Source organism: Sycon ciliatum, chromosome 3, assembly GCF_964019385.1.
Source record: "Sycon ciliatum chromosome 3, ocSycCili1.1, whole genome shotgun sequence".
NCBI classification, from domain to species: domain Eukaryota; kingdom Metazoa; phylum Porifera; class Calcarea; order Leucosolenida; family Sycettidae; genus Sycon; species Sycon ciliatum.
The window spans coordinates 2180995-2200157 of record NC_088645.1 but is presented as its reverse complement, the minus strand read 5'-3'; the positions used below and the strand labels follow the sequence as shown (position 1 = coordinate 2200157).

Sequence of the window (19163 nt, the reverse complement as noted above, 5' to 3'; positions counted from 1 at the left end):
TCTTGAAAAGAACATTTTTTAGCTGGGGCATGCCCTTTTTTTTTTAGCTGTGTGGCTCATGCAGGTAAGTGTACTATCACGTCCAGCGCGCCCTCTTTTTCAGCATCACTGGTATACCATGGTATGGCACCTGCGCGTCCATCACTAGCACTACGTGTAGAGTCTACACGGCTCTTGCAGGTACAATCATGTACTGAGTGTCTCAGCCAGAGCGACACATTTTATCGCTGTTGCAGGCATTTAGTTTGCTGACCCCTCGATGTTTCTCCAAGCGCTGCTACTTGTTCCACGAAGTCATTCTCACCCCAGCTAAGGTAAAACAGTGATGAGGCTTGAGTGAATGGCCATTAGCACGAGAAATGTGCAGGCTGCAATGCCTGTTGTGAAACCACAAGTTCTCGAGAGTAAAAGGCCTTCTCGCTTGTGACATTGTGTTCGTTTCAATGCAGCTGTATCCCGACTCCGCCCTACCGCTGATTACTTCGACGTAGTATACGCTACATGCGCTACGTGCGGTTTGCTGTGTGCGCTGTAGTTGTATGTTGTATGTGTATGCTTTTCTCATACACGCTGTCATTTTCACGCTATAACTACCTGCCGGTTTTAGTGTTTTTCATTCATTCGTTCATTCGTTCATTGTTCATTATTATTAGGCTGTGTTTACATGAGAAATTTCAACCCGGGTCGAGTTCAGCCCGGGTTGAAAGTCTGTACGATAGACAAAAGACGTGAGCGTTCACATGAAGACAGTTGACCCGGGTCAAATACTGATATGCCGCCAAAAGTCCACTTCTACAGTCCTGTATGGTCACGTGAATCCGTTCGCGCAAAATTTGCATCTGCAGTGCCGTTCAAACCTGGCGCGAGATACGCACAGAAGTACGTTTGTACGATTTCCTTGACCCGGGTTGATTTCAACCCTCCCCTTGGGGGGAGGATTGAAATCAACCCGGTGGTGCGAAATTTCAACCCGGGTCAAGAGCAATGCGTCATGTCAACGCGCCATTCATTTTGTTCACATGGCGGGTTGAAATCTGACCCGGGTCGAACTCAACCCGGGTTGAAACGCTTCATGTAAACACAGCCTTAGTCGATGGAAGTGAAATATACTGTTGAGAATAAATAGTTGTCCTCGTGCCGTGTGGGGTCGTTCATTCCTGATACTTTAGAGAACCAGAGGGTTAACAACATTTGGCGACCACGCCAGGATACGAAGCGAGCATGGCACAGAAACTATGGATCATTGAAGCCAGCTTTATCGCTAGCGGAATTCGGTATGGATTTGAAGGCGATAGGTTGAGAGAACACGTGGAGAAGAGGCTCCGACAGAGCGAGGAGTTTGAAGAGCGCAGTGCTAGACGGCAAGAGGGTGCCCTCCGCACAGAGTTTAACGAAAAGCTCAAGAAGATGGACGAGCGCATCGCCGTCAGTACATATTATGAGGAAGCAAAGCGAGATTTGCTTGCCTCGCCCGGAAGGACGCCGGACAAGGCGTGTAAGACTTTGCTTACAGACAAGCAGCGGTCAGAAGAGTATTTGAATCCAGTGGGAGGATCGGATCCAAGGCCCACTGCGTCGGTACAGTGCATGGCGACATCGGTCGGAGACGCTCAGAAGCAGCTGGAGTCTCGGCCGAACGACGTAGAAGCGCAAGACGTAGAGGCGCAAGATGTAGAGGCGCAAGAGTTAGAGGCGCAAGATGTAGAGGCGCAAGAGTTAGAGGCGCAAGACGTAGAGGCGCAAGCCGTAGAGGCGCAAGACGTAGAAGAGCAAGACGTAGAAGCGCAAGACTTAGAAGCGCAAGGCGTAGAAGCTGAGGAAATGAGAAGGGCGATACTGGTTAGCACAGAAGAAGTAAGCGGCGAGACTGTGTGGAACACGAAGATCGAATGTAGGTTGTCTGGTCCAGCGTCCGCCCCATGTCGAGGTGGATCGGTGACAGTGTCGTGTGCAACAGCCCACAGCGGCAAACTTCGCGAAATCGAGTTGGCCGAAGTGGTGGGCATTAGTGATATTCTACCATGGCCACCACCGCAGCAGCAGATGACGCGTAGTAAGCCCCAAATCGTTTGACTTGTGAGTTGTTGTACGGCGGTGAGAAGCCCTTTGGTGGGGAGAATGTTGTGAAACCACAAGTTCTCGAGAGTGAAATGCCTTCTCGCTTGTGACATTGTGTTCGTTTCAATGCAGCTGTATCCCGACCCCGCCCTACCGCTGATGATTTCGACGTAGTATACGCTACATGTGCTACGTGCGGTTTGCTGTGTGCTCTGTAGTTGTATGTTGTATGTGTATGCTTTTCTCATACACGCTGTCATTTTCACGCTATAAGTACCTGGTGGTTTTAGTGTTATTCATTCATTCATTCATTCGTTCATTGTTCATTATTATTAGTCGATGGAAGTGAAATATACTGTTGAGAATAAATAGTTGTCCTCGTGCCGTGTGGGGTCGTTCGTTTCTGATACTTTAGAGAACCAGAGGGTTCACAGCAACGCCTAACTGATCTCAGCGAGTCGAATTATCATCGCAGCGACATCAGCGAAGAAATTGGATCTAGTTCAAAAATTCCAGCTTCCAATAACAGAAAATAGAACTTTGCCGTCACCCTATATTGATGAATATCGCCTATGTCCGATTCATTGCCTCTGGTACGAGTGCTGGTGAGTAAATACCACGTTTTATATCAAAAGTCAAACTGCGACAATTTCGATGACGCGGAGGAAGTAACCACATTTATCACTCAATGGGGGCGATACCGTTTCCTTCAAAATCCGCAGGCTTTCGTCGCGGCGCGGGATAAGTTTAACCAGTGAACGGATCAAGCATTTGAGGGCATCGGCAATTTTGCAAAGGTTGTAGATGATTGTTTGGTGCATGACGCGACCTTCAATGATCATGTGAAGCGTGTCCGTTCGGTTTTGCAGTGTGCGCGAGAGAATGGCATCACATTCTCAAAGAAGAAATTCGCTTTCGCTCAGTCAGAGGTTCAGTTCTGCGGGTACTTCGTCAGCTAAGGCGGATGGCGTATGGACCCAGAGAGAACGTCGGTATTGGGACAATTTCCGACCCCGACCACACACACTGATCTCCGCTCATTTCTGGGCTTGGTTAATCAATTCGGTGATTTTAGCGATGAAATCGCCAAATTGACGCAGCCATTAAGGAGTCTGCTGAAGGCAAATGCTGAGTTCCTTTGGAACCAGGATCATGATGCCGCAATGTTGAATATCAAATCTTCCTTGTTGCGAATACCGATCCTGGCGTACTATGAGTTTGGTGCCCCCACTCGCTTGGAAACCGATGCCTCTCGAAATAACGGTCTCGGTTATGCACTCCTACCGTTGCAAGGAGGAAATTGGCGATTGATTCAATGCGGCAGCCGATTCATTTTAGATACCGAATCACGATACGCGATGATAGAATTTGAGCTACTAGCTATTGCTTGGGCAATGAAGAAATGTCATGTCTATCTCTCCGGGACGAAATTCGAGGTGATAACCGACCATCAGCCACTCATTCCCATTATGAATAAGTACTCACTGATGGAAATGGAAAATCCCCGCATTCGGCGAATGTTGCTTAAGTTGCAGGGGTACCAGTACCTGGTTTCGTGGCGCAAGGGAAAAGACCACGCTATCGCAGACGCACTGTCCCGCTCGCCGATTGGTCAGCCGACTAAGGAGGACACTGCCATTGGGGAACTGCCCTACGAGGATTGCGGTCGAGTGGCGTCGGTTACTACCCTCTGTGGCGACGATCAGCAGCCTATTCTCTCAAGCTGCAAAGAAGCACAGTTCCAGGAAGCAGCACAGGCCGGCAATGCCTACCAACAGCTCATTGAAACTGTCGAGCGAGGTTCCCAAACGCAAAGAACCCGCTGCCGGAATGCATCCAGCCGCATTGGTCCGTGAGGCATTCTTTGTCTGTTGAGAACGGCATCATCCTGAAGGGTTGCCAGATAGTGATACCAAAGCCACTTCGCCACACTGTGCTGCAGGATCTTCACGCATCACACCAGGGCCAGGAACGAACGAAGCAGAGGGCACGTCAAGTTGTGTACTGGCCAGGACTTTCAAACGATATTGACAATATGGTCAGGAACTGCCCCCAATGCCGCCGCTACCGATCGTCGCAACAAAAGGAGCCCCTTCTGCGCGACCCAGTGCCAACCCTGCCCTACTTACGTGACTGTGTAGATATTTTCAGCTGCAGCGGAAACAGCGATATCGTCTACACGGATCATTTATCCGGTTGGCCGTGTATTGATCGCCTAGCACCGGGCACCAGATCAAAGGACGTGATCCGGCCGCTTTGCCAGTGGTTTTCTGACGTCGGCGTCGGCGTGTGGCAAGTACGTCATATCCGGTCCACCCCCCCCCCCCCCCCCCCACTATCCGCAGGTGAATTGGACTGCAGAGGCGGCTGTCAAAGCCATGAAGCATCTGGTGTACAATACCAATACTACCACCGGAGAAGACCTGAATGTGGACGAGTTCAGGAGGGGACTGCTAGAATGGAGGAATACACCCGAGGTAACGGCCGCAGCCGCTCACAGATATTGTTTGGCCGACCACTACAGTCCTTTGTGTTCGGCAAACACCGCACGTTTGCTACAGAGTGGCAGGCCAAAGCCGACAAGGCTGACGAAACAGATTCGGCTGTCCGAGAGCGAGCGATGCGCGGTATAATGCCTCCGCGTGACCTCTGGGCAACCTTAAGATCGGCGAGACGGTGGACATTCAGGACCCACGTTCCAAGCTGTGGACACTGCAAGGACAAGTTGTCGCTATTGGAAGGCGACGTGACTATTATGTCAAACTGACCAGCGGCCGTGTGTACTGGCGCAATAGAAGGTTTCTGCGCCCATGTCAAACCTACTGGCCAGATGTCCCCCCGACTACAGGCGATTGTTCTATTAGAGCGCCATCGGGGCCCAGCATCCCCAGAAGTGCGGCGGAGCTCCCACTCCCATTGACTGAGACAACCCAGGTGCGGCGCAGTCAAAGGCAGAGAAGGCCAGTTGATAGGTTCGATATCACATCAACCCGCTGGCAGTCTTATTCATAGATACTGAAGCTTTCGGTATGATTGACTCGACCTGCATGCGATGGATGGCAATAAAAGGAACAGAGGACACTGCCAGAACAGCCACAATTGACTACGAAAATGTGCCAACTTCCAGCTACATGGCAGGATTCCAAATCGGAAGGCCAGTTCGAAGAGCTTGGTGACTGCTGGGGCCAGCTCACGACAGCATTCCTTCAGGACCCAAGTTGGAAGGCCATCAGGGCCAGTAGCTTTGCAAGGGTTGAGCCTGGCTAGCCGTCACTGGACATCGGACACTCGAAAATGGATACGATCTAGGCTGCCATGCAAAGGTTGAGCACTGGGAGTGCGTGAGTCTGGAGATATGTCACGATCTCCAAGACTACACTTCGTGGCAAAGTATCTTGCTAAGCAGTTGGCTTTGTCATCGCTGGAGTGGAACTCCCTCTTACTTTGGTCCACAAGTAGCGGAATCTCACTTGCACAGCTTAGACCAGCAGCTTGCTTCACCATAGTCCACCACCCTGTGTCCATAAATGACCCAGACGTGAGCTTATTGCGGAGCCGGCTCTCAAAGGAGACTCTGGCCCGGTGGAACCGGGCAGCGCAGAGGTTGACAGACTCAATGCATGAGGACTTGATGTCCAAGTTGCCAGGGTTACATCGCCAAGCTGTCCAGGCGCTTTCCTTTGCATGTAGGGCATCATCACATTCCGGGGTCCACCAGCGTGGGTCTGATGAGTGAGTGTGATGTTCTCGGTTTGGGATAAACCTCTTCATGCCTGCGCTGATCACTTGTGTGAGCCTAGAACAGGACTCCTCAGGATCACCCGAAACTAGTGTTGAAACGATCTCACCGGGTACTCGTTAGCTCGCTCGCCAGAAACTCGGCTCGTTTGTTCGGCCAGCTCGTTTGTTCGGCCAGCTCGTTTGCACTAAAGAACACCGTACTCCGTACATATGGCAGTACATGTCGACCGGGGAGTCGTAAAATATTCTTTGACTCCCTGGTCGATTGAGAGTCCAGTCCCACGCAAAGTGAAAATCACTCGCAGTTACATTGACTGTATGAATGCACAACACTGAGTTGTTTCAGTTGTCTTTGCAGCTTTGATGGACTCCACTGATGTGTTGTTCCGCATCTGCTGAACTGTCACAGGGCATGCTTCTGTCAACTCTCCATTCGAGTGAAAGTTATGCTCTGTCGTTTGGAAGTTTTCTCCCACGATGCAGCGAAGAACAGGGCTGCTTACAATCTTTGCAAACGGTCTATTCTTTTAAAGGCTGCTCAAAGACGGCGCTGAAAAGACATCGCGACGCCAAACAGCAGTCCAAAGTGAGGCAACAGCAACCCCAAATGCCGGCGGTGATAATTTGAACCAGCTGAATTGAAAACAAATCAGGGAAAAATATTTTAAATCATATTTTGTCACATCAATGAAACTCGTTAGCTAGCTCGATAGCTTGCTCGTTAGTGGAACTGTTCGCTCGTTTGTTATAGATATGCTCGTTTCAACACTACCCAAAACTATCGCGTTCCAGTCGGCTGCCCTCAGAAAGGCACGGAACCGACCCCAGTCTGCACGGTTGTACCTCCATTGTGTTCTAACAGCTGCGGGCTCTCGCCGAGGAGAGACGGTAAGCAAGTCTGAGATCAGCACGACATGATCTGACTATCCTATTGGTGCATGAGTTGTGGTTGTGACAGGACAGACAAAGTCAGAGAGGATGAGGTCCAGGGTGTTGTTACCTCGAGTTGGCTTATCGATGTGCTAGGTGAGTTGGTGTGCTGCACAGAGTTCTTCCAAAGCCTCGCCGGCAGCGGTTGTCTTCGAACTGTGCAACCACTCAGCGTGGTGGCCATTGAAGTCATCGGCTATGACAATGTTGGTGCCAGTACTGCGTATGTTGTCCAAGTTCTGGTCCAGGTGCTCCACTAGGGATAGGTCATTTGCAGCTGATGTTCCAGGGCAGTAAACCGCTCCCAAAGTCATTTTTCTCTTGTGCCCCAGGGCTACAGACACCCTAAAGATCTCATGAGTTCCATTCTCCAGCGCTTGGAGATGGGCAACCGAGAGTTCTGACCTCGTCCAGACTGCAACTCCACCTCCAAAGACATTCCTGCCCTTCCGAGTTGTCGTGTAGCCAGGGATCGTCACCTCAGCTGGCTACACACATGGCATGAGCTGGCATGTTGCATCAAACTTGGTTTCGGTCACAACAGCGATGTCAACATTGTGATGCGTGACAGTGTGGAAAAATTCTCCAAATTTGTTTGCTAAGCTAAAAGCATTAGTCACCAAGAGGCGCAGTGCCCGGTCACGTGTGTGTACCATCATCTTATTTCTTCGCAGCTGGCTCATCGCTTGACAGCGGTGAGTCCTGAGCATGGGGCCGCTTGTTCCCTCTACTGGGGGTGCTGAGGCTCATGGCGGTGTTGCCAGAGTCAGGCTTCTCATGTTCGCTAGCTTGTGTTGCGGACGGCAGTGAAGTGGCTTCAGCAGACTTCTCACGACTTTCCCTCAGGAAGTCGGCAATGCTAGCGTTGCACTGCTGCTGTGGCTGATTCTGGCTTGCGTTGCCAGTGGTGCTTGTCTGCGGTACGGAAGATTCTGGAGTGCTGCTGTTGCTGCTGCTGTCGCTGTTACTGCCGCTGGTGCTATCGCTACTGCTGCTGCTGTTGCTGCTGCTTTTGCTGCTGCGGTTTCAGCCAGAGTTGGAGGAGAAACGCCACAGTCGGCAGTACAAAGGCGTAGGCCAGAAGTTGGGGCGTTCACAATAGGCATGGAGGTGGGATCTACGGTGACTCTGGCTGATGCTCTTCCACTCTCTTCTTCATGTGCACTGCATGTGTGCACGGGAATGGAAGAGCCTGGCATTGCCTGTTCGCTTCTGTCCACGATGAACTGTATTAGACGGTCATTTGTGCAATCCGGCGAGATATTGCCCACGAAGGCAACAGAGTGCTTGGTCTTGGGTGGTCCTGCAAAGACCAACTTCCAAGACTCGTCCGTGATGGAACTGAAAACGGGCTTTGACTCGTGCCTGACAGGCAAGAGTTCAGTATCCTCTGCGTCAGAGTCCGTGTCCACTGAGGGCACTGTCTGGCTTGTGTGCTGGGGTGTGGAAGCGCTACGGGTACGGGGTTCAGTGTGCGTTTCCACGGGTTTTACCTGCTGCTTTGGCAGCTTTGCACTCGCACTTTCGCCCGGCTTCGACTTTCCAGCTCTACTGGTACGGGTACTCTTGTTCGTAGTACTAGTACTACCTGCACTCTCCTTGCCTTTTGAATTTTGTTGCTGGTGGTCGACATGGGCAATGGCGGACTGCCTGAAGGAACTCAGTTCGCTTCGCAATTCTGTTATGTGCGCACATAGCTCATCCACACGCCGTTTCACGCGCTTCTTTCGATTTCTTGACTCACTAATATGTGCCGATAGTTGCTGGAGAGAGGTAAGCATATTGGCTTCGATGCCATACAACGATCATGATGCCTGCTTGCATCCCCCACCTCCATTGTAAGAAAACAAGGTGGCAAATGAAGGAAAGAGAAAATAGAGAGGGTGGGATGATGGGGAAAAAGTAAAATGTAATTTTAGCAAATCAAGAAAAAACTAAAATTTAGGACAGCTCCTTCAAGTCCAGACAGTTGTTAAGAACTTTAAGACATATAAGTCGATTTGTAATCATAAAAATGCCTGTAAAAATTGACCAACTTGTAAACTGTTCAGGGACAGCAATATGACACACACTCAAAGCACTATGCCTATAATACCCGTGTGCCTGGGCTAACTAAGCTTTCCTGTACAAAGCCCACATCTTTTTTTCTAATTCGTGCAATTCTTGCATGAGCAACTGAGCTTATGTATGATGCAGACATACTGTATCATTCTGTACAGGGAAACGTTTGAAATGTTAAAATGAAGTTTTGTCCATGCTGTTCTTTTCTGTTGGTGTATTGTGTTGTGATGTACATGTATGTACCTGTAGGTCACCACACTGGATGGTACATACATACGTGATATAGGCAAACAGGGCAGTGGTAATGCTGAATTCAACCTCCCCACTGATGTAGCTGTGGATGACGATGGTGATCTTGTGGTGGTTGACAACAAAAACAAGAGACTGCAGGCAAGATATAATGGTTGATTAGTGCGATTCCACTTCTGTTTAGTTACACAATGTTGACTGGAAGTTCAGTACAGATAGCAGTCTTCCATTGTTCACATAGTACTAGAGTGTACAGTATGATCATAGTACTAGAGTGTACAGTATGATCATAGTACTAGAGTGTACAGTATGATCATAGTACTAGAGTGTACAGTATGATCATAGTACTAGAGTGTACAGTATGATCATAGTACTAGAGTGTACAGTATGATCATAGTACTAGAGTGTACAGTATGATCATAGTACTTTTTTTTTTCTTTTTCTTTTTTGAACACTCTAGCCTCTTGTTCGTGCAAAATAACACATTTTGTGAAGAATCAACACATAAAACGAATCATCAGATACAGTATTTACAGAGTCTGCCACTCAGTAGGATCACTGCACTGTGCAGGTTCACTGGATGCGTGCCTCCGCCGCCACTAGCACAGCAGGGGACTCAGGCATGGCAGGAGCAAACATGCTCCTTGAGCCACGCAGGCACATAGCACCACAACGCACCAGGGCAAACCCAAGGCGGCAGCGCAGCAAGGAGATAATCTGCCCGTATGGCTCCTTACTCTTCTCAGCCAGGAGAGAGGCGATCCGCGTGAAAAGAGCATTGGCATGCTTGCCATAGCCACCAGAGGCAGAGAGCACAACGGGCACGAAGGAGGCATGCTCAACTTCACGTACTCGCTCCTCGTACTTCCCGCGCTTTTCCTGTTCATGGCGTCTGTAGCTAGCAGCGAGGGAGGTGGCGCGATTCGAAGACGCAAAAGGGTTGAACACCCGTACATCAATAAAGATGCGCTCGAATCGGCCACCCCACACACCACTAGCCGCAACATCCAGCCGAGCTTGCTCCTCCGTGACAGCTGTGCGATGGCGGAAGGCCTCTCCGGTGACGGGCTGGAGGTGGGGTTCCACTGTCACGTTGTGAGCGACCTGCCTTAGAGCTCTGGCGGTGATGACACACGCAGAGGCTTGGGAGCCGAGGAGGTGTCCAGCCGTACCGGAGGCACAGGCCATCCCGGAAATCTCCCTTGCTGAGTGTGAAACCATGGCGGCTGAGGGGGCGGCAGGTCAGCCAGCTGGATGCACCCTTTTCTGAGGCCAGGTCGAGAACAGGGGCCAGCTCCCGGTGATCCGAGCGAAGAGCGTCAGCCATAGACTTGAACGCGCTCCGCTTCTCGGCCCGAACCGTCGCCTTGACCGTCCGGAGCCGAGTCAGAGAGTCGCCAAGAGACGACTCCTGCTCCAGCAGGCGAGACACGAGGCTAGCCGTGATCCTTCGGGATGAGGTGTACTGTTCAGCCACTGAACAAGGGTCTGCCATACCCAGTCCCCCAAGCCGGCAAGGCAGAGAGAGTAGGGAGCGAACAGTTGTCCCAGGTGGAGCCTGACCCGTGATGGCCGGGATGAGCCGACCGCTGATTGCACGTTCCAGCGGTTCAAGCAGGGACGGCGGGATGGAGGAGGTCCGGCAGAGGAAGGACCACTTGTTTTGCAGGCCCTGTGTGAAGGCGGAGTAGGCGGCCTGTGGCTGCGATGCAGCGATGGTCGTGAGCTGCGCAACTTCCTCACACCAGATGGCGACCTTGGACTGGACAAATTGTTCTACAAACTCATCCGTGCCCAAAGGTGCACCAAGGTGGCGGCAACCATCACACGTGACATGCACACCGGTCCCCTCGAACATCTCGACAGCAGCTGCGTACCTGGAGGGCTTGACCAGGAGGAGTGACTTCTGGGCATTGCAGTGGTAGCCATACCCGGGACTGTGGCTGACGAGATTGTCCCACCATTGGCGAACAGGCGTTAGCTTGCCACCGGCTGCAGCATCGTCCGCATACCAGCCCTGTTTCGCACCAGGCACTGCGATCATAGTACTAGAGTGTTCAGTATGATCATAGTACTAGAGTGTACAGTATGATCATAGTACTAGAGTGTACAGTATGATCATAGTACTAGAGTGTACAGTATGATCATAGTACTAGAGTGTACAGTATGATCATAGTACTAGAGTGTACAGTATGATCATAGTACTAGAGTGTACAGTATGATCATAGTACTAGAGTGTACAGTATGATCATAGTACTAGAGTGTACAGTATGATCATAGTTCTAGAGTGTACAGTATGATCATAGTACTAGAGTGTACAGTATGATCATAGTACTAGAGTGTACAGTATGATCATAGTACTAGAGTGTACAGTATGATCATAGTACTAGAGTGTACAGTATGATCATAGTACTAGAGTGTACAGTATGATCAAGGGTAACTAAGCTACCAAGAGTGTGCAACTCTTCAAACCCTTTCTATTGAGTCATGCAAAGGCAAAAACTCATATCACGTGGTTTTGAAGTCTGGGTGCTTAGCTTGATTGCTTAGTCTGGCTTAGTCTGAGTTAATCTGAGTGGTCAGTCTGGGTACTTAGCCTGGGTGGTCAGCATCAGGGGCGTCGGAACCGGTGTGGCTGGTACGACTAAAGCCGCACCAATAACTTTCAAAGTCGAAATTCTAAAAATCTTTTCTATTCTTTTTACAGGCCTGAAAAGGTATGGGGTATCTCATGCGTGCATACAAAATGTACGGTGCGCTGTGTGAACCTTTGCACCAGAGCATGGACAGAGGTGGCAAATCTCTGTAATCATGTACCGTGATGTCAGTTAATTGTTCTGACTCGAAGAGATGGATGGTTACCATGGTTACAATATTTTCTTCCTTTTAAGAATTGCACCCTATTGTACACGCATTGTACACGTATATTTATTCTCGGAGACCCCCTTGATTTAGGCTTCGGCCTTTGGGGAATCCCTCAAATAATAATAATAATAATAATAACCCCGAAATAGGAGATGCTCTTTTCCAAACCAGGTCACATGACTAGCCAAAGCGAGCCTTCGGGGTTAGCCAAGTTGTGTTCCGTGCATTCTTGCCATCTTGGTATGACAATTATCCGTGGTTGCATTGGGATATGAAGCGTAAACGAGTATTTTGCTTCACGTGCGTAAAGGCAGCTCGAGGAAAGCTCCTCTTCAGTACGAAGACCGACGCTGCGTTTATTTCAACTGGCTTTCAAAACTGGAAGTATGGTCCGAGAGGATTCTGGAAGTATCAGTCCAGCGACTGTCACAAGGAAGCTGTTGAAAAGTTGGAGACAACTCCTGAGACAACTGGTCACGTTGGTGAACTTCTCAACTCGCAGTTTTTGTCTGACCGTAAAGAGAATCGAGAGACTTTCCTCCTCATTCTTCGAAACATCAAGTATCTTGCTAGACAAGGGCTGTCTCTCTGAGGAGCATCGTAAGATGGAGGTGAAGTAGATAGTAAAGTAGACCTCAGCAAGTCATTGCAGTCTGCCAGTAGATAGCAATTTCCACCGGCTCCTGACCATCTTCAGCGAATTCCAACCGTCACTACAGAAGTTGCTAGAGAAGAAGAAGGGAAAATACACGAGTGCCGATATGATGAACAAAATGTTGAAGGTGATGGCACTCCAGATCCCCGTGGCCTTGCACTCAGTATCGGTGAAAGTAAGTTCACCATCATGGTGGATGAAACCACTGACTCCAGCTGTACGGAGCAGTGTGTAATTGTCATTCGATAGGTAGATTCGGAGCTCCATTATCTTTAGGAGTTCTGAGGATTTTATGCAATCGCAACGGCTAATGCTGACACTATTTTCAGCGTAATCAAGGATGCCCTGTTGAGGATCAACCTCAAGCTGGAGTGTTGTCGAGGCCAGTGTTATGATGGTGCCTCTACCATGAAAGGTAGCCGAACAGGAGTTGCCGCCCAGATCTTGGCAGAGGAGCCCAGGGCACTCACTGCTATTGGCATGCCCTGAATCTCGCTCTTCAGGACATGATCCGTAATGTCAAGCATTTAAGGGATGCGATGGACATCACATTTGAGCTCAGCAAGCTCCTTAAGTATTCTGCGAAACATACCGCTGAATACAAGCGCCTGAAAACTGAGCTTGTACCAAAAGAACCTGGATTCCGCACCTGGTGTCTGACCAGGTGGACAGTTCGAGCTGCATCTCTGAAGAGCATCCAGACCAACTAAAGCGTCCTACAACAGTGCCTGGAGTTGTTTACCGAGCTTGCAAAGAACGATAAGGAGATGTCAGCAAAGTGGAATGGTGTGAGGAGTCAATTGGCGAATTTTGACTTCCTCTTCGGTGTCTCTCTGGGTGCAAAAGTTCTATCCCTTGCTGATAACCTCAGCAAGTCATTGCAGTCTACCACCTTGTCTGCAAAGTGAAGGCCAAGCTATTGCAAAAGCTACTGTTGACACTCTCTTGCTTCTCCGTACTGACAGTAGTTTTGATGCTTTCTGGTCGAGCGTGATGGAGCTGCAGCAGTCAAATGACGTGCTTGAACCTCAACTACCAAGAAAGAGGAAGGTACCAGCAAGGCTCCAAGAAGGTACTGGTGCTCCCTCATACCCTGCTACAGTCGAGGCCTACAATCGCCCTGTGTACTTTGCTGCAGTTGACACAGTTGTGCAAGCCATCCGTCAGCGGTTTGACCAGGAAGGCGATTGCAAATACCGGAATTTGGAAGACCTTCTTCTCAAAGGCTGTGCTGGACGGGACTACAGTACAGAGCTAACAGCCATTGCCTCAATGTACAATGATGACATCCAGACGGATCTCATTCATGACCAGCTGCCAGTCCTTCATGCGCATTGCGTTGCTGAAGGTGATGGTGCACCGACCGTGCTGAGTGTTGTGTCTTACCTGCAGTCTTTGTTCAGTCGTCAGTTATTCTTGTCAGAAGTGTGTGTCCTGCTCCAGCTGCTGCGGATATCACCAGCCACTAATGCCACCAGTGAGCGCTCATTCTCGCTCCACATATACTGGAACACACAGAGACATAGACAGCAATAGCGACACTGCACAAAGTGAAGGGAAGTTGGCCGCAGCCAGATGTGAACCGGATAATGAGTGAGGTATGGAAGCAAGGACTGAGAACAGAGTGTCTCAGATAGAATAGGCGTGCAAGTCGATAGCAGAAATAGGCCATGATGCAGAACCACTTGGGACCGTCAAATTAATTTTTCTGGACCCAGCCAGCCGGGGAAAAAACCCTCGCATCGACGGACGCAGTTATGAGGGAAAAACCGGGTGTATATCCCCAATGGCGATTAGGCATCATGTAAGCATGGCAAGCTCTTCACGTCAAAAGTTATAAAAGATCAATGATAATATGCAGGGTGGGAGGGCAGGGACACTGGTGCGACTCAAAACTGACTGAAGAAGTCAGGAAAAGAAGCGACAATAAAGAACACACCAGATGCCATATTTGCAACTGAAAATATTTCCAGGGAAATCATTTCTCACCTATCTCGGCCGGCGAGAAATACAACTTCTCGGCACTAAGGCGGCTGAAAACGTCCCACTGTGCTCTTCTTCATGTTCGCAAAAGAAGACTGCAATGCTTTGAACTTGAAGACAGTTGCGAATGACTTTGTTGGAGAGTGCGAGTATCGCATAGACATTTTCGGAAAGTTTTAGATGTGTTTTAGTGTTGCATTGCAAATTTTGTCAATGCTCAGAACAGCAACCCCAATTCGCGCTTCATTGTTATATGTTCTTACCTTGTATGTCTCGTTTGTTGTTTCCATATATTAGTACGTGTTTCATTACTCTTTTTGATCTAGTGATTCCCTAGAAACCTTGTTGGTGGCTTGTCAACTCTTGTACAGCTACCATGTTTTGCATCAGCAATGCGGTGTGTCATCATCCATGCATATTCTTATTTCTCATATAATTCTGTGGCATTAAAATATGGCCTTTGAGGCCCAATTTTCAAAACAATTTCCCCGCGGGAGTACCCCGCACCCCCCCCCCCCCAACCCCCACACATACTTTGGCCGCGCCAATGTAAACTGCTTCCGATGCAGTTTATAAGTGGTCAGTATGACTGGTCAGTCTGAGTGGTTAGTATGACTGGTCAGTCTGGGTGCTTAGTCTGGGTGCTTAGTCTGGATGCTCAGGTGATGGGAGTATAACTGAACTTTATGTTGATACTCACAGCAATTTCACTCTTCCTGCAACATTGGTTATCAACCTCCCTCTCCATTGTCAAAAATGAGTATTACCTCACCGTTTCAACATGTGACTATATCAAATGTTTAGCATCTGTATCCTCACAAAATATTAGCCAAGTTCGTTTCCCTGGAGGGGGAGTCTCCTCGGGAGGAACTATTTACTACGGGGTCCATTGAAGGGTTCAGAATGTACCTTGCACCTACCTTTTCAATTAAAAATGCTTCAAAATGTATATTTGTTTGTTTGTTTGTTTCTTTTATTTGAATTTAGCACCATATCCCTCACACACTCATACTCAGCCCAAGGCAACAAGGAATTGTTTTGGAGATAGTGTGCTGCTTCGAGTAACTGGTCTTGTAATGCAAAAGCTCGAAGAGCTGGAAAGCAATGCCAGGCCACTGGCAGCAACTGGCTCGCGAGGAGCCGCAATAAACCCACATTGTGCCACAATGGGGTTGCAAGGCAAAGCCAATGCAATTGGCAACTACTGGCTCGTGAAGAGCCGCAACTAGCGAAGCAAGTGACCAGTTAGGAGCGATAGAGCTCCACAAAGCAGCAACACTATCCCCGAACAACCCCCCGCCCAGCATTAAGAAATTATCGAGCAGTGACATTCCTATGCTAGGACTTCAGGGATGGAACATAAACTGTCCGTGCAAAGAATCAGACAAGGTCACTCACTGAGGCAAGCTGAGCCGAGATCTTGGACTTGGTCTCCATTGGAATTCGCATATAGCGTAGACACACATCGCTCTGCCACCTGCCGGCAGAACGAATCAGCGAATCAGGTATCCCTGCCATGGCAGCGGTAGTAGCTGCGCCAATTCGGAATGAGTGCCCCGAGTAGAGTTCGATGTTTGGCACCGCAGCCTTTTCAAGCAGCAAGCGCACAGTACTGGTGAAAACAGCTCTGGATAACGGCACACCCTTGGCAAGTACATACAGAGGAGTGGATGCGTTTCGACTGCCAATCATCGCCAGGTAGCGTAGTATAGCATACACAGGGCAGTAAGGGCGACCGGCCGGTCCAATGACAATATGGACTCCCTTTCCAAATTGGTCTGTCTTTGATCTCTTTAGCAGGATGGTCATGCTGCCCGACTCAAATCTGATACACTCTCTTGTAAGGCCCTCTGTAAATTCGGAGCACCTTAGGAAACCAAAGAATGCCAACAGCACAGCAGACTTGAAGAGAACTCGGTCATGCTCGGGCAACACGGGGAGGTGATCACAGGCATCGACTAATTTCCTTAGAGTTGGCATAGTTATGGGCAATCTAGGCTTTACTGTCTCGGTCCCATGGCACCGCTGAACACCCTTCAACACTCTCTTGAGAAGCCAGGTCTCGATCAGGGGATCCTCTAGACCCTGTTCAATGTGTGCATTCCGTACAGCTTGCAAATAAACAGATATCGTGCAAGGGCGGACAGAGCAAGCAAGAAAAGCGCAAAAGCAGCTGAGGGTAAGATCAGAAGCTGGGTAAGGTTGCAGATTGCAAAGGGAGCAGAAACTGACAAAACGACGCTCACCAGCAGAGTAGGTGCGTCTGGTATTAGCAGCAATTGCACAGGCAGCGTACTTAGTAACTTCACTCACAAGACTGCTGGAAGACGAGCACGGTCTGGACTCGGCCGCGCTAACGGAGCATGACGTCGAAATTCCTGCATAAGAAAACGAGAAAGGCAATCTGCAATGACATTCTTGGAGCCGGCAATGTGCACAGCGCTAACATGAAAGTTGAACTCATAGCAAACGAAGAACAGTTCGCGTAGCAACTTCATCACAGCTGGGGCTTTGCACGTGCCCGAACGGATGCAGTCCACTACCGCCGAGTTGTCGCAGTGTACCCGAATCCGGAGCTTAGCCCATTCGTCGCCCCATGTGGCGCAGGCTGCCACGAGGGCAAACAGCTCCTTCCACTCAATAGACTGCAGCATCTGGGCACTGTTCCATGAACCTTGAATCCATTTCCCGTTGTTGTAAGCACCCCAGCCGTGAGTGCCACTTGCATCTGTGTATAGCTGGAGATCTGGTGATGGGGTCCAGTTAGGGTGCAAGAAGAAGGACTTCCCGTTCCACTCACTTAGTAGCCTCATCCACCATAGCAGGTCATCCACGCATTCTTGGGTCAAAGTTATTGAGTAGTGTGGTTGCTGAAACCGTGAGCAGAGGGACCACAGACGACGCATGAAGGTACGGCCTGGAGTGATGACACCGGCAGCAAACGAGAGCTTACCCGATAGCGACTCGAGTTGGCGTTGGGATATCTTCCGGCTGTTGATCGTGCTGGCCAATAGCGATCGGAGGTCGTTGAGCTTGTCCATGGGGAGCCTGGCCTCGAGCCGCTCGCAGTCCAGAATAATGCCGAGGAACGTCAGTGATCTCGCGGGACCTTCCACCTTTGCTGGCACTAGCGGCACGCCCAAATAGATGAAGGCTCGCAGCAGGATTGCTAGTTGACGCTGGGCGACAGTATGGCCAGTTGTGACGTTTAGGAAGTCGTCCAAGTAGTGGAATAGGTCGGCAATGGAGAAATGGTTCCGGATAATCCACTCTATGGCCGAGGCAACGGAGTCGAAAATGGCTGGGCTGGAGCGCAGCCCAAACGGTAGCACCCGCTCGTAATAGTAGTTGCCTTGCCAGAATATGCCGAGTAGTGAGTGGTCTTCAGCACGAACTGGGATTTGCCGGAATGCACTTTTGATGTCCAGCTTTGCGAGGTACACCGGCTGAGGTGAGGACATAATAGACTCGATTGCATCGTCAATACTGATGTAGTGCAGGGAAAACTGGTCAGCTGGAACTCCGTCGTTCACACTATTACCGGCGGGGCTAGAAAGATGGTGAATCATACGAAGCTTGCCATTCTTCTTCGGTACCGCGCCGACACCAGAGCAGCGCATGGAGGTGAACGGGGCTGCACTAAAAGGACCAGCAGTTTCGCCACGCTGGCAAGAAGCATTAAGCTGGTCAGAAATAAAGGAGGCACAAGCAGCAGAAGATGGCAGATTAGCAGACTGGACAGAAACGTCGCGTGAAGCAGTGAAACCTATGCTAAAGCCGTAGCGCAGCCCGTTTAGCACATAGGAAGCAAATTCTTTATCGGGGTGATGACGCAATAGAAGCTCAAAACGAGAGACATGCAAAGGGGTATGTACAGAGGAATTATTAATGTGAGCGGGAACAAAATTATGTACACATGCAACAGTTATTGGTTGCTCAGGCTGGGATTGCAATCCCGAACTACTGGGCTGGTCGCTGACCTTTGCCGGAACACTTGCTGCGGGGGTGGTCCTTGCCACAGCGGTTGCAGATGTGGGAGAACCGGCAATTTGACCAGCTACAATTGCCAAGGTTGAAGTTTCGGCAGATGACGGCACCTGTGTTGTTGCGGGTGAGCAGTGAGGATGATGATGTTTGAGCTTGGTGTGCATGTTTGGGACGAAAAGGACACATGTTGCTTGCAGCCGCTGGGATGACAAGGCTGCACGACTGACATCTATGCCTGGCCTTGCCTGTGATGCACAGCTGCCATGTATTTATGTCAATCGTATCAAAGCGCTTGCCAGGTTGTGAAGCGACAAGCCTTCGAAATTGCTGGTCATACATTGAAAATGTGGTGCTGGCACAAGCTAAAAGTCACCACTAATTAGACTAGTCTTTGAAGTGAAGCCAACAGCAAGAAAGAAAGAGAAAGTTCAAAGGAAGCAGTTGTACGACGTCAGGCTAAGCGCGCCCGAATCCATGCGCTGGCAGTGTACTAGTGTGAGTGCAGTGGGCAAAAGTTCAAAGGAAGCAGTTGTGTGACGTCAGGCCAAGCGTGCCCGAATCTATGCGCTGGCAGTGTGAGTGCAGTGCACAATGCACCGATGCAGCGGTGCGCGGCAGATGCAAACATGGCAGT

General features: G+C 49.8%; 1 protein-coding gene across 1 annotated transcript in view; it reads left to right on the top strand.

The window, feature by feature from the left end:
* The window catches only part of LOC135811209 (tripartite motif-containing protein 2-like), a 166953-nt gene that overhangs the window by 70398 nt on the left and 77392 nt on the right, over nucleotides 1–19163 (top strand). The window contains exon 7 of the mRNA XM_065324402.1: nucleotides 9040–9180. Within this exon, the coding sequence (XP_065180474.1) occupies nucleotides 9040–9180 (141 nt within the window). The remainder of the gene's footprint in view (nucleotides 1–9039; nucleotides 9181–19163) is intronic.